The following is a 17,360-nucleotide window of genomic DNA, read 5'->3' on the forward strand; positions in this document are numbered from 1 at the left end:
GTTTCAGAATTCCGCTGCAGCGGCACTGACAACAAAGTATTTCCTCCCCCATTTCTTCTTTTAGCTCTGAGTGTCAAACACCTACTCCTAAAACTTTCCTGGCACCATATCCATGTTAAGGGTATGACAGGCCTCAACTGCTGGGGGTCATGTGACAAGGATGTAACAAACCCCTCTCTCTTTCATTTACATGTCCCACGAGGGCATGTGACGAACTGGTCATCTTGTTTATCTTGTAGTGTCCTCTTTCCTCTAAGTCATTTCTTGTTTTCTGCTCCTATTAATAATGCAAATCATCTCCTGCTCTCTCTCTCTCTCTCTCTCTCTCTCTCTCTCTCTCTCTCCAGCCCAAATGCTTGAGGAATTGTTGAGTCATTGTTAATAATGGTGTGAAGAGTTTGATATGGACCTGCTCTGTAGTACCCTTAAACAAAACCCGCCCTCTGCTTAGAATGACTTAGATTAAATAAAATACAATAGAATTGGCTTGTTCGTTTTTTCCACTGCCCTCTTTGCCTGGCAGACAACACTCGGGGCAGCAATACGGCGGAACTCCTTCGCTCCGCACATGCGCACTCAACGAATCCACGATGTCAACCAGAAACGAAACTCTTCTTCTGCAAACTACCTGATGAAGTGGTGAAGGAACAGGTAAACTCACACGTACGCTATTAAAGTCGGCGGAGAATCTCTAGAACTCACGCCAAAGATTCCAGCTCAGCCAGTTTTTTTGTCCACAAATAAACTTTTCGGGGAAAAGAAACATGGTTAGCTAACAGCTAGCCGCTGAGCTAACGTCGCTCATTACCACTCAATGACAGTTTGGGGAGGCACCTGACAACCGCTCACATGATTATGAACTCAGTCTCGGGGGGCCGCGCTGATGCGTGAATGCGAAAAGAAATTGTTTTACAGAACGTGTTTGTGTTTGTAGGAGTCGTTTATTTTCTTCTTACCGGCACAACCAGACACAAGTGTAACAACATGTTTGCCAAGAAGAAGAGAGCGCCACCACCCAAAGGCAGGGGCGCTGCTGCAGCCAAGCAGGTACCAACACCACCACCTCCACCACCACCACCACCACAGTGGGGCATGTAAGACGACTGCACACGCTTATCTCCCACTTCCTGGTTTTCAGATGGGTCTGTTTGTAGACCTGGACCCCGAGGAGATGATGATGGGTGTGGAGGAGAATCTGGACGACCCGGACCTGGAGGCTGAACTTGCTGCTATAACGGGGGATAACACTTCAGCTGGGGGGAGACCCAAGAAGACGGGCAAGAGTTAGTGTGATAGTGAGGAGTTGTGGTGGCCTAAACAGCCACGGCAAACATCGAAGTGTTATTTGGCATTTTTTTGGTTTCGACTGGGACGATCCGTTAAATATAATCCAGCTGTGATAACTTACATATTATTATATTATAGACCCTTCGCTAACGGTTCCCTGAGAAACATCTGTGGGATTTTTACACCAGATTTCCAATCATTGCCTCAAATAAGCTGAGTGTGAGGGCTGAGGGACGTGGACTAAATCAAACATCACAATAGCTGAGACCAAATATGTAGCAATGACTATTCCACTACATTCTGCCGATGAAACTAATCATTTGATAACTAATCACCAGTAATATGGATGTAGTGGCGAAGTTAATGGACAGATAGAACTGTAAGTGCAGGAAGTTACATCACTTTAGTGTTGTGCAGCCTTTAACACCTGAAAAAGACGACTTCACCACAGGGACCAAGACCAGTCGGAAGTCAGTGGATGTAGTCAACAGGGTCCAGGCTTTGCTGGCATGATAGTGTGGTATTGCATAGACGGTAGTGCATAATTATGATAATTATTATTATTGTCAGTTTACTCCCCCGTCTTTAAAATGAGAGCCTTAAGGATAGAGAAGGTGTGAAGTAACAGGGTCCAGTTCAGGTGCTGCAGAGTGAACACTGAGGATATCAGGCTTGTGGGTCCTGCTGGACACTCTAAAAATAAAAGTGTGTGTGTGTGTGCAGTGTGTGTGTGTGTGTGTGTGTGTGTCCCCTTCTCGTGTCTTGTGCAAAGGCCTTGTGATACGTGGTGACGGTGAGGTACATGAAAGCTTGTCTGTGTCGCAGGCCCCCTGCCCATGGATGACATAGCAAGAATGGCTGATGAGTGTATGAAAGACGTGGATGAGGAAGACGACGACGACGACTTGGAGGACGACGAGGAGTTGTTGGTCGGTATTTTGCCTTTTGCCGTCACGCCAGGCCTTCTTCCCTCCACCAGGCGTGATCATCTCAAATCTTTCAAAGTGACCTCAAAGATAAATGACACACTTAAATACAGCTGAAGAGATCTGATGTTTTTCTGTCTGTCTGTTGATCGTTTTATAGTATTTTAATCAGTTTTTTTGTTTTGTGTGTCACCTGAGCAGCTCAAAAACCGAAGTTCCTTCAGGATCAATAAAGTATCTTTCTATCCATCTATCTGTTTATCATCTATCTATAAACCTATCTGATGTTTGATTAGGTGAACATTGGCCACACCCCAAATAAGAGACTGTCAGGCCTACGAAGATATAAAGTTTTAGACATGTTTGTACTATTTTTCCAAAGTAAGTCAGTCAGTTTGTTGTAGATCTGTTAATAGCAAACATATTTCAGTTGCTCAAATTCAACTGTATTTTTTTTGGGGGGGGGGGGGGGATGCAGACGCAAGATCCCGCTTGATGGAAATAATCTAGGTTTCTAATCGTTAGCTTTGTTTTTTCCCCCATCAGGCGGAGCTACAGGAAGTGGTGGGTGAGGGGGAAGCTGGGGAGGCTGAGGAAGCTGAGTCTTCTTCCCCCGCTTCCTCTGCTGCTGCTGAATCTTCTCATGCTGCTAAATCGGAGTCTCCATCTCCTCAGGTACAACACGTGCTACTCTCTGCCGTAGAATAGCGGCCCCTCAAAGCTTCTGATGGTTAAACGCTTTCAGAAACATTCACTCTTCATGTAGCCTGCTTGTATGGTTGTCTACTAGAAATGCCTCGATTAAATATTGGTGGGTTTTTTTTTTCCCCCGATGAAGTTGATAAATGCCTGATTGTTGATGTGGTGTGAACACGGCAGGATGCAGAGGTCTCGTCAGCACCACCCGGCAGCCTCCAGCATACCTTAGAGGAGAGAGTAGCCATGTACAAGACGGCCCTACAAAACGCCAAGACTGCAGGGGAGACCTCCAAAGGCAGGAGAATCGAACGCGGCCTGAAGGTGGGTGAGATGATCCGTACTCGTTACATGCAGGATGGGTTGTCATTGTGCTCTGAAATGTCCTGAAACCGATTTTTTTTTTTTTTTTTTTTTTTTTTTTTGTAATGTGGTCAGAGTTTGGCTTGGACATCACACCTCAAACGCGTCAGTTCATGTCATGTAATTTTTGTTATTGAGAGGATGTTCTGATTCTAAACGTCTATTTTCTAGTTTTAGAGGTGGGAATTGCCAGGTTCATCACACTTTGTATATATTTTATGGATTTTCTAGTAAACAGAATGATATTTTCTGCAAGAGTTGTATGGAAGTGGTTAAAGGTAGACATGCCATGGGAATTTTGAAAATAAATTCACCTTTTAAAAACCCTGATCTACTGTCCCACCCCTATTAAGTCACACTTTTAAAAATCCAAACAAGCTCATTCTGTGTAAGGTATGAATGATATCTTCTGTTTTCAAAGTCTTATTACCAATGAAATAAGTCTGAACAAGCCATAGAACTCCAGATGCTAACGTTGCTGCTGCTGCTGCTGCTGTCACAGACTCTGGGGACGATGTTAGCTGCTGTCAAAAAAGGGAGACCTGTGAACGAGGCGGAGATCCCTCCACCCGTTGCCACAGGGGCCTCTCACCCTGCTCCTCGCCCTGCTGTCCCCCAACGACCCCCTCCTCCTGTACCCTCGCCTCCTGAGGCCACTCCATCAGATCAGCAGGAGGATTTGGAGGTTATGGCTCCACCACCTGCTGTACCGGAGATCATCACCCCCGGTAGTGAGGAGGAGCACACTTCCACCACCGCCCCGCCCACCCTGAGCAGCCTCCCGTCTCCAGAGGAGCAGACAGAAGAGCCTTCAGACTCCTCACCGGCCAGTCAACCAGATGGTCAGTCTCCCTACGTTCTTTTTAGTGGTGTGGACTCGTCCCAGTCCTGGGCCGAGCCATGTGTACCAAAGCACACTGAACATGGAGGCCGCTGACGTCAGCCTTTATGATTTCATTAACAAGGAGACTTGAAGTGGAAGCCAAACAAAAATAGCAAGGAGAGTTTTCAAATGATTTTATTCTCATTGAATAATTTGAAGTTGAAGTGAGGTGGTTGTCTTCCTGAAACAAAAAGCTTCTGAATATGCCATGAATGTAGCCTTTCACAGGGGTAATTGTTGTGTGGTCCTGTCCCGTGAATCTGCAGCGAACGATGCGACTCTGACGCTGCTTTTAGAAAGGCAGAGAGAATACAAGATGGCAGCTCTGAGAGCGAAGAAGCAGGGTGACGTGGAGCACGCCAAGCAGTACTACAAGACCAGTAAGGTGAGTCAGAACAATCGTGAATTTGTTTAAAACTTAACACAGTGTACCGTCCGGATTTTGTTTAAATTTGAATATCCTGTCAGTGGTACGACAGCATGCCGTCTTTATCAAGGTGTTTTAGCTCAGTGTTTCTCCTCCTCCTCAGTAATTAACTGCATTGGTAAAAACAAAAAACTAAAATTGTTCTCATTTCTGGTAGACTTCCTTCTAGAATGAACAGATTACTTATATTTTTCTGCTTATTTCCAACCAAGTACCAATAGTACAAATATGGACTGAGTAAAACCGAGTTAGTAGTTTTCAGTCGTAGCTTTTCTTGTCTGTCAGCTTTTGTTGGAACTGTTCGCAGCAGGAATGACGTTGTACAGGAATTGTCTTATAACAGAAATCTGTATTGACATAAATCCTGATGAAATGTATTAAATGGCAATGTGCTAGCACGCGCGCACACACACACACACACACACACACACACACACACACACACAGACTGTCCTTTCTGCAGTGTCAGTTTCTGGCTGCACTTTCTGACTGCAGGATTTCTCTGACAAGTATGTGGAACATGTCAGCAATTTGGAAAGTGACAAAGACCGTCATTATGTGTGACAGCGAGGTTTTTTTTTTTCCCTCTCTCTTTTTCGTTTTTCTCGGTGCAGAGGTTCGATTTGGTGATCGAGGCTTTGAAGAAAGGACAAGCAGTCGACTTGACTGGCATTCCTCCATCTCCAGGAGACTGTAAGGCCCCTAAATGAGACATTATTACAAAAACATGATTCACCACAGAGGTTTTAATATTTTAGATCGGGTTAACCCGAAAGCTAGCTGGAACCATACATTTCCAGAAGAGAAAACGCATATAAACTAGGGAACTATGATAAATCACAAGTGCAGCATGTCAGCAAACAACAGAGCAGTAATTCATGTATGAATTCGAATTTTTAAAGAGAGAAAGGAAAGTTATCCATTCATGTCCGATAAGACTCATTCAGTGTGAAAGGTACTACATTCTTGCCTGATGGACAGCAGTTTGCCTGAAGGATCTGATTGTCTGCACTCGAGTTCATCACATTCTGTCGCAGCTGCAGGTGGAAGTCCATCTGCGGTCAAAGAACCTCCCACTGAGCAGAACACGCCAGTTGCCCAACCGGCTGCAGCAGCTCCAGGTGCAGTGCAGTACTAATACCTCCAGAATTACACGTGTTGCCAGTGTTTCTGTCAGACGGCTGAGGTCACATTAAATACGTGAGGTGACCTCAGAGATGAGGACATGTTGTGTAGGTGTTTTTTTATTACACTTTGAAACTATTACCATTTAAACTGTTGCTATGAGCCATGACCACAAGTGTCCCCGTAAGGGAATCTGGCACTGAATTTTGGGCCTTTTTCTTTTATTAAAATGTAATTATTGCTTGGATATGTAACCCTTTTTTAATCTTAGCACATCCTTAATAATTCCGCTCACGTTGGGCTCTTTCTTCATGTATTACAACAAGCACTAGTTCTATATTAATAAGATACAATAATCATACGATTAGAACCGAGATCAAAACAGGGGCTGTCAGATGACTGAAATCTTCATGGAGCTCATCAGTGATTAGTTGTGACTAATTGCAAATGAATCACACATTTTTATCAGTTCAGAAAGTTGCTTTCAAGTGTTTTTTTTTTGTTTGTGCTGTTGTTATCAAAGTGGAAGTGGCCAAATACGCCTGTGTCATGCAGATGTATGTTTACTTAACAGTTAAGTCACAACAACGACTCACTGTTGTCCAAGAATTCTCAAAGATACAATGTTTATCATAAAACAAATAACCTTTAATAATACCATGCCAGAGTCAAGCCCAGTGAGCCTGTACAAGTAAAGAATCAGCCCAAGATAAACTGTAACCTACTGTTGTTGCCATGAAACATTCCTGCTCCGAAATGTGTTTGCGTGTAACTTCCTGACAATAGTTTTCAGAAAAAGTCTCCAAAGCAATTCAAGTGAGGGAATGTGGGGTAACCTTGAGCTTTAAACACGGTTCTGCTCCTCCCATCAGCCCCTGCGGCTCCCATGGATGTGCTGGAGGCTCTGGAGCAGAGACGAGCAAAATATGCGGAGGCGTCCGCCCAGGCTAAAGCTAGCGGAGACGACCGCAAGGCCCGGATGCACGACCGCATCGCCAAGGTAGGAGCAGACACTGGGCTCGCTCACTCACAAGCTCCACTTGTGTGGTCTCTATTTGTTTTTGGTGAAGTCAAGTTTAGTTTTGACAGTAAGCTAACACAGTAGCACTTTAGTTGAAGCCCACCTATTTCACATTTATGGTTGAGTAATTGTTGTTGACAGTGACTGTACATTCATAAACTGTTCTTATGTTTGCTTTATTTCTATTGTATGATGTTGAAACCATTTATCAATGAGAGAAATACAATGCAGTGTTTAAAAATGCCAAAGAGGGAGCCTTGAAGTGTTAATGCTAAAATTAATATAGATGAGAAAATTGAAAAGTGTAACTTCCCCCCTCCTGCAGCAATACCAGAGTGCCATTCGAGCTCACAAAGCTAGGAAAGCAGTCAACTTTGACGAGCTCCCCGTTCCTCCTGGTGAGATTGGTTTCTAATTCATTTTTAATTTGAGAACCAGCTCTGAACGATTTTATCACGCGCAGCAACACCCTGGATCTTCAGTCGATCCTTGTCACAGTACCACAAGAAATGTTTTTGCACCTGAATCTCTAAATGAGTCTGTAAGAGAAGTTAAGCTTAAGTCATCATGAAGCTTTTGTTTTATTGTACTTTTTGTGTTTCATTTTAGGCTTCCCTCCGATCCCGGGCCAGAAGTCTGCTGAGCAGGGATTTATTGCTGCTCTGGAGGCTGCCAGTAAGCTCGCCACCACTGATGCTGCTGAAATTGGAGATGAAGAGGAAGAAGATGAGCAGAAGGAAGAAGAGGTGAGCCAATCAGGATCGCATGATCTCTGTTTCTGCTCTGTTCAGACCTAACAAACAAGCAAATGTGGAGAAAATAAATCATGATAACCTCCCTGGTGCAGGTGAACATGCTTTGCCTGTGTTAGATCATCCATCCATCCATTTTCTTCCGCTTATCCTGTTAAGGGTCTTGGGGGGGGGGGGGGGGAGCCTATCCCTGCAGCCTTCGGGTGAGAGGTGGGGTTCACCCTGGACAGGTCACCAGTCCATGGCAGGGCCAGCACATAGAGACAGACAACCATTGGCTCTCACAGCCACGGCTACGGTCAATTTAGAGCATCAATCAGCTCACTTGGTGTCTTTGGACTGTGGGAGGATGCCGGAGTACCGGACAGAACCCACGCAGGCACAGGGAGAACATGGAGACTCCACACAGAAAGACCCGAGAACCTTCTTGCTGTGTAGCAACAGTGCTGACCACTGCACCACCGTGCACCGTGCCGATCATACATGTAATTAAAAGAAGTTCTCTGTGTGTTCTAGTCGAAGCCTGCTGTTCCAGAAGAACCAAAGAAGCCCATGTTAGATGTTCCTTCTGCAGATCAAAGACAGAAAAGGACTCCGTCAGCTTCTCCTGACAGATCAACCACCAGGGAAGGACTCTCCCCACAGGGTCAGTATATGAGAGCTGACATGTCCTCCAGAACCAAAGGCTGCTCAAGCTGGCTTGTGTTTATGAGACAAGCTTACTGATCCGTTCTTCATGAGTTTGGAAGTGCATTTTTCTGGAAAACTCAGAAATACTGAATTGCGCTGGATGCTCATGTTGTAAAAAGAAGTTGGACCCAGTGGGAATGACATATTTTATGTTCTTAACAATTACTATTTTTAGTGAAGTACTTTAGTCTCTTCCTCCCCTTTTCCTGTCCCTCGCTACACAACCCTTCCGCATATGAACATTGTCATACAGTTGCAGAACAGAAAGAAAAAGTAGAATAAAAAGACATGAACAGAGGATAAACTAAAGCAAAAAAAAAACCAACAGAAACTTAAGTTGTTTCTTTTTCCTAGTCGTGTGCATGAAATCAGAAGAAATGTGAATCATTGAGAACAAAGCGAGGTTGTTCTTTCTTGTGTGTGACCTGAAAATGTTGTTATTTTTGGTAAATGTTCTTGGTGTATAAGCATGAGGTCCGGTTGTGTCGCATTAACCCTTCACATCTCTCTGTGCTTCTTCTTCGTCCTCCAGCGGTTCAGCAGCTGGAGTTCTTGGAGGGCAGGAGGAAGCAGTACATGAAAGCAGCTCTTCAGGCCAAGCAGAAGAACAACCTGGAGCAGGCCAAGGTTTTCCTCCGCACTGCCAAGGGCTTCGAGCCCATGATCGAGGCGGCGCGTAGCGGCAGGATGGTGGACATCAGCACGGTCAGCTGACAGTCGGCCGCCTCAGTTTTTATCCTTATGATTCTGGGTTACTGACAGAAATGGGACTGAATTCAATCTGCCAGTGTGAGTTCATGTGGGAGAGAAATGTTGTTCTGTAACTGAGCCTCCCTGGTCCTTCCTGTAGGTGCCGTCGCCCCCTGGTGACGAAGACGAGGACTTCATCCTGGTGCACCACAGTGACGTTCAGATCTCAGAGAAAGCAGAGCAGGTTTACACACAGTTGGCCAAGATTCTCAAAGAGCAGTACGAGGTGAGAGTGCAGACGTGGTAGAAGGAGCGTTACATCATCCTCCACATTTTGTGTACATGGGGATAAGATAAGATTCCAGTGTTAACTAATTAACTGCTGAACTCTACTCACGTTAGAGCTTTCATGCTCAATTTTAACTTAGAATATTATGTAACTAATATCGGCGCACTGTTTTCCTCGGTGAGATCCGCCATCTCCCTGAAGGAACCTCAGTCACTCATCCTCATCTTCCTGATAAATTTAGAACTTTCCAAATTAATTCAGACTCCGGAGAATGGTTGTGTTTTTCCTATTCCCTGCGTAGTTGGACTGCGTCGGCTGCAGTGTGTGTGTGGATTGTTATTGTCTTGCTGTGTGTTGAGACAAATGTTTTCCTTGATGTCTTGAAGTTTTCTTCTGGCTCTTCTGCTTTTAGAAATGTATGACTCACTCCAAGCAGTTCACACACCTGGGGAACGTCACAGAAACAACAAAGTAGGATTTTTGTGTCACTCCCAGCTATTTTTACCAGTTCAAGCTCAATTATAAGAAGGAAGCTTCGAAATAAAACTGTTTCTATCCGTAACATATCTAATATGTGTTTGCTGGAGTAAATCTGTTGTCTTTTTTTTTTGTACAGTTTATCCATTATTTAGTTCATCATTTTTTTCATTTTTTTTTTAAATCCCAAATTTTGCTGCCTAGTGGTGTTTTCACATTCTTGATTTTGTCTGACAAAGTCAAACCCAGAAGTATTCAGATAAAGAAATGGTGGACTCTAATTCACTGGTGTGCTTTGCTCCTGAGTTGTCGCATGCAAATGTAAGAATACGCAGTAGGAAACGACCAGGATGCCTCACCGACCACATTTCCTCCTCCAGGTTTGAGAAGATGGCTGAATCCTGTAAGAAGAGTCTGGAGGTCCTGAAACTTTCTCAGGCGAGAGGTCTTCCTCCTCCGAAACATCACTTTGAGGAGAGATCGTTTCACACCGTCAGGTCAGCGTCAGCATCCACAGATTAACGTCTGTGCCCAGTCCAGTAAGAATATCTGGTACTGATGTGCTTGGTCTGGGTCATATGACACGACAGCTATTGACATTTCAAGATGAATTGACTGCAACTAAACTTTTAAGAGGTGTTCTCTAGTCATGAGAAGCAGCGAGTCATTTCCAAGCTGCTGGCAGAAACTTGTGAGTAGGAAGAGAGAGAGAGAGTGAGAGATTGTTGTGATGTCTTGTCTTGATGACAGTTTCATTAAAAAAAAAAAAATAGAAGTTTGCAATTGTTTTTTGTTGTGTCTTGAGATTCTACACAAATGTCAAGACATTTTTTAAAAACCTGGACCCCAGCAGTCCGACTCCAAAGCAGACCGGAGTTTGTCATTTTTGTCAGACTTGTTGTTTGCTGAAGCTTTCTGAACATGAAGTGTCTTTGTCCGCGTTCGTCTTTGTCTCTTTCCTTCCTGTTATGCTTCTCTCCTGCAGGATTTTTCCAGAGCTCAGCAGTACCGAGATGGTCGTTGTTATTGTTAAAGGGATGAACCTTCCTGCTCCTAGTGGTAAACACACACACACACACACACACACACACACACACACACACACATATTTGTAACTTTTTTTCCCCAAATTATTAGGATTTCTTTGGAAGGGTGTGGAATTCAGCCTAATTCATACAAGTGTGAAATACATGGGCACACAAAAATAGTTACATACAGGATGTAGAGGAACGCGTGTGAAAACTCTAATGCCTAAATCTTGCCTTCCATATTGAAATAAATTTGGATTAACACTCAAATTAAATCATTTTCAGAATCAGAAAAGACTTTATTGCCAAGTATGGTTTTATACATAAGAGGAATTTGTTGTAAGTAAGTAAAATTTTATTTGTGTAGCGCTCTTCACAGGGCTAATACACAGAGTGCTTAACAATAAAAACAGATAAAACAGAACAGTCAGGTGACTGATATCACCGACACAACCCAAAAACAACATCAGTCGTAAAAGCCATAGCTTTGTGACGGAGGCCGTCCGACTTAGGGTGCAAGTGCCATACCATGCAGCTGTGCAAATGAAAACTAAGAGAGCCCCGGAGAGGGCCTGCAAAGGCCCGATCACCTTTAGTTTTTGATTTAGCGCGGGGCACTGCTAGGAGCCCCTGGTCAGCTGACCGCAGAGAGCGACCAGGGGTGTGGTGGTGGATGAGGTCACAGATGTAGCTGGGAGCAGAGCCGTGGAGAGCCTTGTAGGTGAACAGTAAGAACTTGCACTGGATCCTGAAAGTAACAGGTAACCAATGTAGGGCAGCAAGTATTGGTGTGATATGACAAGATTTCTTAGACCTGGTGAGTAATCTGGCGGCTGCATTTTGGACCAGTCGGAGACGGTTTATGGATGCTTGGTTTAGGCAGGAGAAAAGTGCGTTCCAGTAATGTAGCCTGGACGAAATAAAAGCATGCATGGCCTCCTCCAGCTCTGAGTGCGAGATGATGGAACGCAATTTGGCAATGTTTCTTAAGTGAAAGAAACAATTACGACTCAGAGACTTTACATGAGTGTCCAGGAGCATTGAATGATCAAAATGTACACCAAGGGTCCTGACACTAGGAGGGGCGTTGTTTCTGAGAGGGCCCAGATGATCGACGACCCTGGCTGTGACACTGTGAGAGGCAATGACCAGCACCTCGGTCTTGGCTGCGTTTATCTGTACGAGGTTGTTCGCCATCCGGTTGTGGTGCTGTTGGTGCATGCAGTCCAATAGTCTGAACTAAACTAAATTCTTCAAGAGCAGAAAAATATAAAAATATAAACGTGTGTATATATATATATATATATATATACACACGGTCTTTTATGTTGAACAAAGCAGCAGTGCAGTCGGCAGTAATAAATACCACAGACAAATGTGCGGATGAAAAGCTGCCAATGAGCGAGTAGTCCAAGTTGAGCGTTCATGTAACGCATCGAGTTCGGGTCCTGCCGATGTGACAGGCAGACAGAGGCTGAGAGGAGTGTAAGAGTGTCGGGGGGTTCCGGGCCTTGCTGAGAAAGAAAATGCATGCTTCCCCATGTTTGACTGTAGTTCTCTCTTTGTGCATGAGTTGGAATGTAAGTTTTTAAGAGTCTGGCCAGAACCTTTTTTGCAGCTCTTTGTTGTTGAAATTGAAGACCATGTTTTCTACTAAAGTTTGATGTTTTATGATGAACTTTCTCTTCTTCCTTCAGGAATCCAAACAAATGACCTGGATGCCTACGTTAAGTTTGACTTCCCCTATCCCACCTCGGTAAGACAACTCCAGATACGTTTTGTTTTCAATGCAACAGCCACCACAGGCTGCTGAGACTTTGTGTCCCGATGATTTTCTCCTCAGGAGCAGCCGCAGAGACACAAAACAGCCGTCATCAAGAACACAAACTCTCCAGGTGAGACACCTGCAGACTCACAGGACTACGAGACACACCCACCTCGCAGGGGCTACAGTGAGGAGGGGGGGAACCACAGGCAGACCCTTCTAAACCTGGGTGTAATGCTGCTGGTGGCTACATGAGCAGCGGCTCACTTGCCTCCTGCAGCTGCAAAGGTTTTATAACCTCAGTTCAGTCTGAGATGACGGACATCACTTGTCAATTTTTTCCACATGAGAAAGATGAGGCGGCACAGTGTTGCAGTGGTCAGCGCTGTTGCCTCACAACAAGAAGGTTCTGGGTTCGAGCCCCGGCTGGAGCACGGAGAGTCTCCATGTTCTCCCTGTTCCTGTGTGGGTTCTCTCCGGTACTCCAGCTTCCTCCCACAGTCCAAAGACATTAAGAGGGAGGGGACGAGGTTAATCCAGACTCTAAATTGACCGTAGGCGTAGTGATTGTCTGTCTATATGTGTTGGCCCTGCGATGGACTGGCAACCCATCCAGGGTGAACCCCGCCTCTCACCTGAAGCTCGAGGCTCCACCCCCCGCAGCCCTTAACAGGATAAGTGATAGAAAACGGACGGATTTGAAAGATCAGGCAGCAACACCCAGAATCTGAAGAATTTTGTAGCTGATTTCAACAAGTTTGTCTTCATCTGTGACCTCTGAACCAGAATACAACCAGAGCTTCACGCTGTCAATCAACCGGAACCACCGCGGCTTCAGGAGGGTGGTGACGTCCAAAGGGCTGAAGCTGGAGCTGCTGCACAAGGGGTGAGAGGCCACCAGACAGGCTCCAATCTCTTGAGTTTTACTGGGGAAAAAAATTTATATTGATGCAGTGATTGTAGGTGTTTCAGGGAAGCTGAACGGCAGTCGTCGTTATTGTGGCGAGATTGTGACAGAGATGATGTTGTCGTGTGCCGCTTCAAAGGGGTTTCCTGAGGAGCGACAAGCCGATCGGAGCGGCCCACGTGAAGCTGGAAAAACTGGAGTCTCAGAGCGAAATCAGGGAGATCGTAGAGGTGAGCAACACCATAAACAGCACTCGATGAGGAGAGACGCACAGTTATTGCTGATTTTTAAAATCCTTCAAAAGAACAATCCGGAGGGAGCACTGACTGGGCTTGATCTGCTCCAATAAGAGATCTGTCTCTTTTAATCTTGTTCCGGTTTTTGTGCTGAAGTGGGAGGAACTAAAGTGTGTACCTGGAAACACCAGCAGCTAGCAGGCGAACCATCAGTCCTCCAAGCTGTTTTATGGAAGATTTCACTGCCGTTAACCTCCGTCACTGTCGCTGCAGACAAGCAGCCATCGATGCTTTCTTCAGTTCACAGCGCAGAAGTGGATCCCAGCGCCTCTCTGAAACCCTCAGAGCACCACAGGAGTGTAGAGTTTAATCAGACTCAACCGTGATGAGCAAATTTATGATCATAAGGGAATGTTCCTCGCCCACAGATTTATTATCAGAGATATTATCTCTTCGTGTATTGAGCAAGATACTGAGCCGCTAATTGCTCCTGATGGACTGGCGACCTGTCCAGGGTGAACCCTGCCTTTTGCCCAGTGTCGGCTGGGATGGGCTCCAGCCCCCCATGACCCTTAACGGATAGGTGATATAGAAAATGGATGGATGGATGTATTCGCAGTGTGTGGAAATGAACTGTGGTCTGGGTTGCTGTCACCTCAGCCTCCCAGTACGCAGTCACTGGTCAGTAGGAATGAGACAGGAGGTGGTGAGGCGACTGCTGCTGCTGATCATGTCCATCTTTGTAAGAGGGGATGAGGGAGATTACCACAGAGCAAACCAAGATCCTGAACCTGATCCCTTTGAACCAGAACACCCAGGTGAAACACAGGTTCAGGTGCTGAGCAGGCAAGATGGACGTATGCTAGCTTTCCTGTTCACTATTGGTCATTATGCTAAGCTAACTAGCGGTCAGCAGGTCTCAGCTCCCTAATGGAGCACAGAGGATGGAAGGGGATCTATCTTCTGGTCTGGGTCTGGGGAGGATGGACCATAAGTGTATACTATATCCCAAAAAGTTGGAGAAAAAAATAGTTAATGAACAAACTCCTTCCTGTGGAGCTGCCTCCAAATGTTCCAGTACCAAATTAGATCACGTTGGCTGATCTGAGTGACGACTGCGCAGCGTCTAAACTGTCTCTTGTGACAGGTGATGGACGGTCGGAAGCCAACGGGGGGGCGTGTTGAGGTGAGGGTTCGACTGCGGGAGCCTTTGAGTGGTCAGGACATGCAGACGAGCACCGAGCGCTGGCTGGTGATCGACAAATCACAGGTAGACATCCAGAGTTTTTCTTAATACTGTAACACTGAGATGACGACGATGAAAACTCCTGATGTTGGTTTGTTTTTGTCTCCAAGATTCTTGTTTAAAGATTGAAGATCCTCAAGCAAGACAGGTGGGTAAACTTTCCTCTCTGCTCGACTGACGAGGTTTTAGATTATATTTAAATGTTGATACGTCACACTTGTGTCCGCAGATCAAAGACTCTCAATCAGAGGAGCGCCGGGACGGCGTCCTGGATCTGCTGAGAATGGTCTGTTGCTCAGATTCAACATACATGTGGGACTTCTTCAAAACTTTTGCACATTGCAAGACACGAGTGCCGTTTTACACAATGTCCACCAGGAGGAGACATGGAGCTGGTTGACGGGAGGCCAGCGACATCTGTCTCCAGGCTGGAAGCTGCTGTGGGGTCACACCAACTGACAAACATTCGGTGTCTGCGTCTGTCAGTTTGTTGCTTCCCACAGAACGCCAGCCCAGTGAGGTCAGATGCATCGGGCAAACGTTAAAGCGATGTCTAAATGGGGGGTGGCAGCAGCAGCAGCAGCAGCAGCAGCAGCAGCAGCAGCTTCCCCCTCCCTCCCTCCCTCCACAAATGTCAAAGGGTCTCAACGTCGAGCTAACCTACTCCTGCTGCCCGATATGACTTTAGTTCTTATAATAACAAAAGATTGTGTACATATTCCTCATCTACAGCTCTGGTATCTAGAACCGCAGCTATGCACTAATACCAAAGTTAATCACTGTTGCTGTAAAATCCTGCGTATTTGAATGAGCTGCCAATCCCGTCGCAGTGACAGATGTTTAATATTTGAGGAGACGGAGCCTGGACTGTTTTTATCATCGTTCCACACAATTCCCGGGATGGTCCATGGGAGAGGGCGGGCAGCACCATTCAGAGAAATTACTATAGAAGGTACAATTATTTAAACCATTTTAAAGACCACTCCCCCTTTGATTGGCTGTGGTCACTAAAGTGCACATTTAAAATGACTTATTTGAGGCTTAAGCATTCTTAGATTTCTATTTTTGTTATTGTTTACACTGAAAAGCACAAGGTCCGTGCACGTCAGAGTTTAGCAGATATCACTTATGGCAAAAATGACCAGTTCAGAAAGCTAATCATTCATTTAGTCGCTCGGCTGATGTCCACGATGTCACAGATGGTTATGGTAGAGATTAAAGAGCATCCCAGAGTTTATACAGGTCGAAAGAAGAGCACAGCATGAAGGGAGATGCACTTAGGAGTTAGATCAGAAGATTGATACACATTGTAGACTTTATTTGTTCCCTCAATTTAGTCTAACAGGTAGAAGTGAAGCCTGAAGATTAATGCGTATCTCTCGTGATGCTGAAGTCTTTGCAAGCGTGCGTTGACTGACGGTGTGTTAGAGGCAAACAACCGGAGCCATGAGTTACCAGTAACCATCAGGCTTTGCCTCCTGTCTGTAAGACCACACACAGGGCTAAAATAGTCCTCTCGCGGGTCCAAAATAATTTTGGAATGAGAGTACTTCATGGACGAGGTCAGCCGATCCCACTCTTGTGTTTGGATGAAGCTTGAGGCCGCTTGAGTTCGGCATGAAGCGCCAGCACCTCGGACACTCCAACAAACATCCTCACGTCTTGTTTGGATTCACACAGTCAGAGACAGTCGGTGGTTTTGGATGGAGAAACTTGCTAAGACAGTTCTGTGTGAGAACCGTCTCTGACCGTCTAGAGGTGTTTTGATTGTAACCTTTGCAGAGCTCAACGAGCTCTTTGCCCTCGCGAGGCTTGGCGGCTGCAGCTCCGTATGAATCACGTAGACGTGAGAGCGATGCTTTAACCTCGTTTCACTCTCACCTTACCCTCAAAGGAACAGCTCATCCACAGCGAGTTGTTCATAAAATTGAATCAAAGTCAGACACGCTTACTGAGTGCTTCGCAGCGACGAGCCGCAAAGTTGAGTATTGATACCCACCGATTTAATGACTGAGAAGAAACGTTCGACAAGTACAGGCAGTCGTTTACAGATCTGTTGATAAAGTCATCACATAACCAGGGTTTAGTTACTGAAACTTGAAAGGGTGAGGCAGTTCATCCTAAGTATCGTCTCGGCGTGATCTGACCCCCTCAGCTGCGGCGTGCAATGCAGCACAAAGAAGCCATATTAGCGGCCCTACTGAGCCATCGACATGAAGACATTTCCAACAGTTTACCTCAAAGAAAACCACAACCTGTCTGCTGCGTTTAGTCTGGCGTGAGTGTGGTCGCAACATTTCAGTTCTGTTCGCCCTTTCGATTGTCTTGAGGAAATGTCATCCATCATGTCACCAACGCCGTAAAAAGTCTGGCCTGAACAATGAAGCATCTTCACCGCTATGATAGCCTACTTGTTTACAACGCTCAATGATGTCACTTTGTTTCCCAAATAAAAATGAAAAAAGAAAAAAGAATTAACTGCGGATTAAAATCTTCCCATCCTGCTTTAAAAAGGTGCCATTAAAGGTCTATTGTTTTCATTCTGTTGTCTC

General features: G+C 45.4%; 1 protein-coding gene across 3 annotated transcripts; it reads left to right on the forward strand.

Annotated features, from left to right (window-relative positions):
- Nucleotides 1-561: 561 nt before the first annotated feature.
- On the forward strand, nucleotides 562-17,348 carry cc2d1b (coiled-coil and C2 domain containing 1B). 3 transcript variants are annotated; one of them, XM_086204319.1, is made up of 26 exons: nucleotides 562-651; nucleotides 935-1,047; nucleotides 1,139-1,283; nucleotides 2,113-2,216; nucleotides 2,760-2,888; nucleotides 3,093-3,233; nucleotides 3,775-4,114; nucleotides 4,422-4,540; nucleotides 5,197-5,275; nucleotides 5,620-5,703; nucleotides 6,580-6,707; nucleotides 7,054-7,126; nucleotides 7,338-7,474; nucleotides 7,997-8,126; nucleotides 8,703-8,875; nucleotides 9,021-9,146; nucleotides 9,562-9,620; nucleotides 10,007-10,123; nucleotides 10,612-10,685; nucleotides 12,352-12,410; nucleotides 12,498-12,549; nucleotides 13,206-13,305; nucleotides 13,466-13,556; nucleotides 14,710-14,832; nucleotides 14,919-14,956; nucleotides 15,038-17,348. In XM_086204319.1, the coding sequence occupies exons 2-25, from the start codon at nucleotides 985-987 to the stop codon at nucleotides 14,928-14,930; spliced, it is 2,658 nt and encodes an 885-aa protein (XP_086060445.1). In that variant the 5' UTR covers nucleotides 562-651; nucleotides 935-984; the 3' UTR covers nucleotides 14,931-14,956; nucleotides 15,038-17,348. The 3 variants fall into 3 exon arrangements, with proteins under 3 accessions (XP_086060445.1, XP_086060446.1, XP_086060447.1); XM_086204320.1 differs by having other exon boundaries at nucleotides 5,626-5,703; XM_086204321.1 differs by having other exon boundaries at nucleotides 1,139-1,277.
- The last annotated feature ends 12 nt before the right edge of the window (nucleotides 17,349-17,360 follow it).

This window comes from Aulostomus chinensis, chromosome 5 (assembly GCF_037954235.1).
Source record: "Aulostomus chinensis isolate RoL2024-O1b breed Wild chromosome 5, RoL_Achi_v1.0, whole genome shotgun sequence".
Taxonomy (NCBI): Eukaryota; Metazoa; Chordata; class Actinopteri; order Syngnathiformes; family Aulostomidae; genus Aulostomus; species Aulostomus chinensis.

Bases quoted from the DNA above. Each gene is read 5' to 3' on its own strand.
- cc2d1b (XM_086204319.1), top strand. From the start codon at position 985: ATGTTTGCCAAGAAGAAGAGAGCGCCACCACCCAAAGGCAGGGGCGCT. The intron at 1,284-2,112 runs GTTAGTGTGATA...TCTGTGTCGCAG, and splicing joins ACCCAAGAAGACGGGCAAGA to GCCCCCTGCCCATGGATGAC. The intron at 9,147-9,561 runs GTGAGAGTGCAG...TTCTGCTTTTAG, and splicing joins TTCTCAAAGAGCAGTACGAG to AAATGTATGACTCACTCCAA.